General features: G+C 38.0%; 1 protein-coding gene across 2 annotated transcripts in view; it reads right to left on the reverse strand.

The window, feature by feature from the left end:
• The window catches only part of CWF19L2 (CWF19 like cell cycle control factor 2), a 71,150-nt gene that overhangs the window by 27,312 nt on the left and 35,093 nt on the right, over nt 1-8,745 (reverse strand). For both annotated transcript variants that reach the window (XR_004842555.1, XM_009643044.2), the window contains exons 10-11: nt 4,510-4,635; nt 3,093-3,230 (exon numbers count right to left, since the gene is read on the reverse strand). Coding sequence is in view for 1 of the 2 variants with exons in the window: in XM_009643044.2 (XP_009641339.1) it covers nt 3,093-3,230; nt 4,510-4,635 (264 nt within the window). In the remaining variant the exon portion in view is untranslated. The remainder of the gene's footprint in view (nt 1-3,092; nt 3,231-4,509; nt 4,636-8,745) is intronic.

Here is an 8,745-nt window from a genome sequence, read left to right on the forward strand (position 1 = left end):
GAGAGCCATAGCCCATGGAATTCTTCCAAGTAGGTCCCTGAGGAGGCCAAAGTTTGCTCTCCTAAAGTCCAGTGTGGTAGTCCTACTTGTTGTTCTGCTTCCCCCTCTCAGAATCCGGAACTCCACCATGTCGTGGTCACTGCAGCCAAGGCTCCCCCCTACCTTCACATCCTCAACTAATTCTTCTTTATTTGCCAACACAAGATCCAGTAGCGCTCCATTTCTTGTTGGCTCCTCCACCACCTGGGTCAGAAAGTTATCATCGATGTTCTGCAGGAACCTCCTGGACTGTGCGCACCTTGCCGTGTGGTCCTTCCAGTTGGTATCCGGATAGTTGAAGTCTCCCATGAGAACCAGGGCCCGCGACTGTGAGGCTACATTTAGCTGTCTATAGAAGGCCTCATCCACTTCCTCGTCCTGATTGGGTGGCCTATAGTGAACACCCACCACAGTGTCACCCATGCTGGCCTGCCCCTTAATTTTCACCCACAAGCTTTCAACTTGTTCTTCATCTGCTCCCAGGTAGAGTTCTACACATTCCAGTTGCTCTTTTACATAAAGAGTGACTCCACCGCCTCGCCTCGTAGGCCTGTCTTTCCTGAAAAGCACATAGCCATCGATGGCAGCGTTCCAGTCATGCGTGTTGTCCCACCATGTCTCTGTAATCGCAATGAGATCATGGCCCCGCAACCACATACAGAACTCTAGCTCTTCCTGCATCTAGCTCTTCTATACATAAACCAAAAGCAGAGAGAAATACCAGGTAAAGAGGTACAATAAAAAATTCCACATTGCTAAAGGCCAGGAAAGCACATAAAGACTGCATCATTGGAAATGTGACCTATTCTTATACTCTTTCTCCTAAGCAGTCACTGTTTGACACAGAATACTGGGCTGAGTGAATCTCTCATACAGCTGCTCTTGCATTAAGTGTCTCGGTCATCAAAAACCTGAAAAATTCACAGGATTTCAAAATTGAATAGAAAAAAAGAACAGAACAAAAAAATTACAAAGAAAAAATATCAGAATTTTCCCTTTGAAGACTTACAAAACTAAATAATATAGACAACTTTGATGTCCCTTCAAGGTTACTAGTCTTCCTTGCATTAATAATTACTTAATATGATGTCAAAAATAGAAAAACTAAACCAAGGATAACTTAACACGCTCTAAGAGTTAAACGTTATTTCCAGTTTGAAGTGAAGAAACTTGGAATCGATAAATATATGAATACGCAAACAATACTTTTCACAAAGTTTAGAAATTTCAGGGGCAAGCCCAGTACATTATATAGTAATATAAAGTACATGTTTCTCAGAAAAGTCCACGTGGCTTTCATTTGAGTTTGGAAAAATCCAAGCAAAAAAAAATTTCTCTTTTTGATGCCACTCTCCACTATGTCCTCCTAGGGGTATTGCAAACATTTGCTATTACCAAACTCAAATGAGCCTGGTTTTATTTTCACATCTCTGAAAAGAATCAGAGCACAAAAAGCAATCCTGTAAACTGTTCAGTGGAAGCAGTCACATGAAAACATCTGCCTAAACACAGGATTAATTGAGAACATTAATAATAATTTCAAGAAAGACATGTTAATACTGATTTACAAACTCACCTTTGGTGCCTAGATTTAAGTTTTTTTAATTCCATTCCACTTATGTTTTTATATAGACATTCATGCACACACACCCCAACCACCACTCTTCATGGAAGTTACCTCTTCTAAATAAAATACTTAATGGAGACAGGACAATACAAGATGAATAAGGTCCTTGAGAAAACGGCAACCATTTCTCCCTTGTTATGCTTATTATCATATGATGCAGACAGTACAAAGTTTTATTGAGTCCTTACATTTTCATTTACTCGTAAATGTTTGCATGACAGATATGCTACTTAATTATAGTTAATAGTTTGCACTATTACACAGGTTTTAGGCAAAGTTTTATGTGTTTGGGGCTTTTTTTTTTGAAGGGAAAGTAAAGAAGGAAATCAAATACAGGCAACAAGACGTGTTTATTTAACTGGACCTCAAGGGCATAATTTTTTTGAGTATGCCAGTGGGAGAGACTGAAAACTTCTATCAGAAGCAGCTGAAAGAGAAGATGTATAAACCGCTCTACTTCTCAAAGTTCTGACAATCTCTCCAGAATTTCCTGCCAGATGGTTTATAGCATCAGGTTAAATATTTTCTACTGGGTACTCTCATGGCTTTTCCGATTCTTTCAAGTATCACCTGAAGAAGGAGAATTTAAAAAAAAAAAGAAAGAAAAAAAAACCCAAACCAAACAACCAAAACCTACTATCCAGGATCTTGTCTGCCTTCTAGATAAATGGAAAAACAAGTTTTGTCTGTGATGATACTAATTCCATACTAACAAGCTTTTTGAAAACTTGTTCAGTGGTGCACAAAATACTGGAGCAGTAACCTAGTAAAATTTGAAGCATGCTAGAGAAACTGTATGTTATAGCTATTGGAAATCATCTCTGTCAAACACTTCCACATCAAGAAAGTATCCTTTATTATTCAGTTTGGATGACAAAAATTAATCATTCCATTTGCACTGTCTGTGAGGTGGCCACTCTTTTAAGTGGGATCACTCATGGAACCATAATGTATAAAACTGTGTGGCCTGCAAGCATATCTCATTATCCAGGACATCCTGATGGAATTTCAGGTAGTTTGCTTCAAATCTCATTGGTTCTTCTAACTTCTAGATGGAAGAGACATTCTAAACACTAAGAAAATGCTGCTTTTATTTGTTACTAATTTGGGGAAAACCTGCTTTGTTAGGCATAGCTAACCTATTAAAGTACACCACACTCAAAGTTTTCACCTCAAAAGCATCAAATTCTACAGGCAGAGGAACAGCACAATCAATCACCTCTACGAAAGAACTGAACGCACCAAATTTGCTGCATGCATGCAGTTTTCCGTCACTTTAATAACATCTATCAGGACCACCATTCAAGACAATAAGAATTCTCAATGAAAAAACAACATACCTAGAGCACTGAGGCCAAATGTCTTCCCTGATATTTCTAACAATAAAACACTTGATTAAATTAAAGCTATACACACAACACCCTACCTTTGACGCCATACGCATGAACAGTGAGTTTTGATCCTCTGCTGTTCTCATCTTCTCATTTTTGACCAAATCCTTCAGGTTCATGCTGTCATCATCCTGAAAATACCTTACTCTTTCTTTATCTATATGAGTAGGGACCTGGAAACAAACATATTGAAAATTAGTATTAACCTAGTTAGAAAGATCAACTATAAAATTCAGATCCTAATAATTTCAACAAGTTTAAAGAATCATGAAACAAGCTAAGCATATCTGAAGCAAATGAACTTGCTGCTTCATTTGACCTAAGGAAAAGAACATCCTTCCCTTTCTTCACTTGCATCAGTAGGTCTAAATAAAAATGCAGCCTCTTCCCACAATCACTATATCCTTTATATCCTTAAGCTATCAGAGCTACAACATTACCACTCAGGAAAGACGCATAGTAATTCACTGAAACGGTTAATCAACTCACAGAAATGGAATATTCCAAAAAGTGATCTTCATTATTACAGAAGCTTTTGAATTGTCAAGTCACAGACACTACTGAAACGCAGCAATCACAGACACTACTGAAAACGTGTATAAACGTTGTATGTCTGCTGGGAAACGTTGCTATATTCGACAGAGTGCACAAGAGAACAGAGTTTGTCCTTTAGGGCAGGACTAAACTAAATCCTGAAGGATCACAGGGAATGGTCACTAACATAAAGCAGAGATGGCATTTTCCAAAATGGAAACAACAGGAAGATGACAATCAATTCCTCACCCTCTTGTGCCTTTTACTCCACCACAGCAGTGTTACAAACTGAGCTGTCCTGCTAATCAAGAACTGAGTTGCTAGAAATATGAAGTATTGTCATCTCCTCTTTGCCCAAGAGGATTGAAATATTAGTTTATTTACTGTTGCAAGCAAACGTCCTAAGAATAAAACGCTGCTCCAGCCTCCAAGCTTCTCACTGTTCCCCAAAGCACTTTGTTACAAAGATTAGGTCATAATTTTTATTATCAGCAGTAGCAGTATTTTTGACCAGGAGAAAAGAAAAGGAAAATCAGCCCCTAAAACCTGAGTATCTCAGTAAAATCTTTCTTATTTTGGAAATATTTCACCTCTGCTAATCTTCATTATTTACATAACTTTATATAATGTAAACTACTTGGCTAAGAGACTGTGATAATTTGAAAAACTTACTTTTCCTTGAATGTGCATATAAATAAGCCCTAAAGTGATCCCTAGGGAAACGCAGTCTGAAAATAAACTTAATATATGCTTAATAAATATGTACTCTAACACTTAATTACAATCATCTTCTGAAAGGAACTTTTAACTACCTACTGACATTCTGATAAGACACTCACATTAATTATGGCATCATAAAAGTAGAACTACAAAATCATTTCAGAATTACACTTTAACACTCACATTGGTAAAACTTACCATCTGTCGCTTTCTCCGTCCTCCTTTTGGCTCCTGTGGTTCAGTTGGTGCTGTCACAGGCCATGCCCTTCCACTTTGATCTGTTCTGACAAGGACCACTTGTTCATCTTCTTGACGGCTTGATGCCTGTGTCAGGTTTCAAGATATATTTTAAAACAGATGATACAAACAAAATCAAATGAAACACTTAATCCACACTAGATAAATGTTTAAAATCCTAAAGATTAAATAACAGATTATTTACATTTTGCATGTTCATTATAATTCAAAGCAGACAGTATTACCTTACACAAGGTATTCTTTTCCACATTCAGAAAGAACAGACTATTAAAAAACTATTCAGCTAGTTAAGTGCAGAGTTAACAAATCCTTTCCAAAAAGAACCAAGTCTGTATTCTTGTTTTTTTCTCATAAAGCTTCATCCCCAGAAGAAATAAAATGCTTCTGAAGACTTAAAACAGATAATATTGAATTAATATACACCACCACCATTACAACAGCATATTCCTGAAAACGATCTGCAAAGCTGCAGCACATAACTACTTCTGGGCTTTTTCTGGATTGGGGGTGTTGGAAGGGTTTTCATGTTTGTTTGGCGTATTTTTTTCCTTTCAAAACTTGGTAACAAACTAGCCAAAACATCAGCTATTGCTTTTCAACACATTCCATCAGATCATACTTTTCTTTCCTATACTGCACCTACCACCAGTACAGATCACTTTTATCACAATGTAATACCAAAATTTTTTTTAATCTTGATTCTAGGATATGCAGAATAGCAGATACAAACAGCTCAACCAAACTTTATCTCTCTCTCTCTCTCTCTATGGTGAAGAAGCGGGTGAGTAATGTACATGGATTATTTAGGCCAAATTAAATTATAGACTGAGGCAGAAATGACAATGTTTAAATAATCTGTTTGTGTGTTGAAACATATGGAAACAAAACCAAGCGTTTACCTTATATATGCCAAATAAGTCATTTGGCTTTGGATGGCAAACACATTCAGTCTCACATAAACTACACTTGTACTTAATTACAGCTTCTACACAGCAAAAGAAATTTGGGAATCACGAGGAGGATATTTTCTAAATCCAATTAAACCAAGGTCTTGAAGTGGTGGAGATGTGAGGTAAGAGGCACACACAAGACAGGGCAACAAAAGCAGCTTTCACACGCTTCATGGTGGAATAGAACCACCAGTTCATCTGCTAGAAGAGCAACACAGTAGGGCACAAGCAATCCAGATTTCAAATGCATTGAGGACAAGTATTGACACAAAGGCCGAACAAACTGACTAGTAGTGTTGCTCTAACTGAATTTTCTATTCATACATTTAAAAAAAACAGTCTAATCAGGGGCATGGAAGTCAGCAGCTGCCTTGGCTGCAGCAACGCCGAGATATTGGAGCTTAAGATTCTAAGAGAAGTGAGGAAAGAGTAACAGAACAAAGAAAAACCCTGGATTGTAGGAAAATGGACTTCAGTTTATTCAGAGATCTACCTGGCTGGATCTCACAGAAGATGGTCATGAATGACAAAGGTGCCCACCAGAGCTGGACGATCTTCAAGGAAAGGACAACCTCCATAGAGGATGAGAAGGATCCATTTGATCAGCTATTTGGATAAATGGGGAACTTTTAACAAAAACTAAAGGAAGCTTACAGAAGGTGGAACCTGAGACAAGTTACCCAGGAGGGACACAAAAGGACTTTCCAGGCACACAGGAATAGAATTAGGAAAACCACAGATGAAGCTGAAACTAGCAAGAGATGCAAAGAATAAAAAGAAGGGATTCTATGAGCATACTGGATATCCTTCTACAAGCAAGGAAAACATGGGTTCACTGTTGAAAGAGAGAGAAGACCTAGTGACAAAGGACATGAAAGATGAAAACGGCTAAGACGCTCGATATCTTGCCAGTCTTTACTAGCAAGGTCTGCCCTCAGGCTTCTCAGGCCCCAGTGTCTAGCAGTAGAGTTTGAAGGAGAGACATACTACCTGCAGGAAAGAAGGATCAACTTAAGGACCACTTCAGCAAACTGGAAATATGCTAGCTTATGGATCTAGATGTGATGCACATACTGATTAAGCTGGACAAGAGGTCTCTCCCTATCACATCTGAACTAGTGGCTATTATCACTAGCAGTGATTGGTGGATGCCCCTGGAAAAAGGTAAATGTATAAAGTCACCTTCAAAATGATGAACAAGAAACACCTGGGTGTTTCTCAGTCCCCAGAAAAATTACAGAACAAGTCCTCACGGAAGCCCCTTCCAAGCACAACAATAGCAAGGTGACTGGGAACGGCCAACATGAATTTGCAAATGGCAAATTACACCTGATAAATCTGCCCTCTGCGGTGAGATGACTGGTTCAGTGCACAAGGAAAGTACCAGGGATATTGTTTACCTTGATGTTTGCAAGGTTTTCAATGCAGTCTCATAGCATTTTTGTTGCCAAGTTGGATGGATGTGTAGACTGCAACATAGGTGGGAAATTGTCTGGATTACCAGGCTCAAAGAGTAGCTGTCAATATTTCAAAGGCTAACTGACACTCCTCATAGTTGAACTAGCACGTTGTTACAGATGCCATTCCTCGGGGGTTGATAGAGGGATCAACACAACTTAACTTCAACACCCTGGACAACGGAACAGAATGCACTCTCAGCAAGTTTGCTGAGACACCAAATAGGTGGAATAGGGACCTGGTGAATAGACTTGAGGGTAAGGTTGCCATTCAGAGGGAGCTCAACAAACTGAAAGAATAGGCTGATAGGAACCTCAAACAAATGCTGTCTTGCACCTGGGGACAAAGTCATGCATTTGCAAAGGGTGAAGACAGACTAGGGGGCAGCTATGTAGAAAAAAACAAAAAGAAAAAAAAAAGATCCTTGGGGATCCTTAGTTGACAACAAGTCAAAAAATGAGTCTGTGAGCCAGTTAATCACATCCTGCATATTCCATCTTGCGGATTATACAAAGTAATGAGAATTCCAGAGGCCAAAACGCTACCCTTAATCATGCACCTACCCATAGAAGAACTGCAAAAAAGCCATTTTCAAAAGATCCCATAAACTAGTAAGATTACAGAGGGAAATGGGCAACTGAAACAAGCTTAAAGCGTTCATTCTCCCAAAACTGCTCTAGCTGTGGACAAAATACAGTAGAAAAACATCCTGAAGTAACTTTTTTTTTAATGATATAAGTATGTAGCCTTGAAACATGGTTGACTGAAATAATCAGTTTTGTCAAATACTAAAAAATTATATATAGTTACCATCTCCTCCCTCTGTAAAACTAAATAGAAATTAATTTCTTGTAAATATACTTCCAGATTAACATCATCTGCATTATCACCTAAAAGTTTTTCAGCAATTTTCTACTCTGTATTTTAATATTTAACATTGTTAGAGATAAAAAACAGTCTTTAAGCAGACTTCCTGTATTCTTTGCATAGAACACAACACAACTGCTTATTTACAGTGGATGTAGAGCTTTGCAAGTCTCCACATTGCCTTTGCTTTCCTTGTAATCAACAGGTATCAGCAAGAAGTCTTTTATTCTTAGCAAAAACGTTTGCTTACTGTTATTATTGCAGTCAACAAGTTCTAACCGGTTCTCTTCAATGAGACAGAGCTAAATGCACATCTTAGCAGCTATTTCACAATTACTATTACTTGACAAAGCACGGAGACCTTTTTATTACCTATCAGCCAAAAAAAAGATGACTATGTATTTTCTTTTTTCTTTAATATGTTGCTTATAACTGGTGTAAGAGTTCAAAACTTCTAAACAGGAGCTACCTGATCTAGAAACAGTTCAATCAGTCATCTGAATCCTCTGTCTGACAAACATACATCTTTTATTTAAACTGAATAAAGGCCAATAGAAAACTAAAAATAAACAGTGTCATTTTCCTTTCATTATCTCTATCAGCATTCTGAACACAATTTTTTTTTTTTTTTTGCAATACTGGCGTTCACAAAGCAACATGTCCTAGGACCCAAACTAATAGAAAACAGGACCCAGAACTAGTCCTCTGGTTTGAGTTTTTTAAACTTTCATTTCAAACTTCAAAGGCAGGTCACTACTGAAGAGGTATCAGAAGAGCCATGTCACAACTTACAGAGGGATGCCGTCAAAAAAAAGTGCATTCTGCATTATGCTCCTAATCTCTACTGCAGTTGAAGGGGAAAAAGGAAAAAAACACCAACAAAAAAACCCCTATTAGCTAC

The sequence above is a fragment of the Egretta garzetta genome, unplaced genomic scaffold, assembly GCF_000687185.1.
Source record: "Egretta garzetta isolate BGI_Z169 unplaced genomic scaffold, ASM68718v1 scaffold217, whole genome shotgun sequence".
In the NCBI taxonomy this organism is placed as follows: Eukaryota; Metazoa; Chordata; class Aves; order Pelecaniformes; family Ardeidae; genus Egretta; species Egretta garzetta.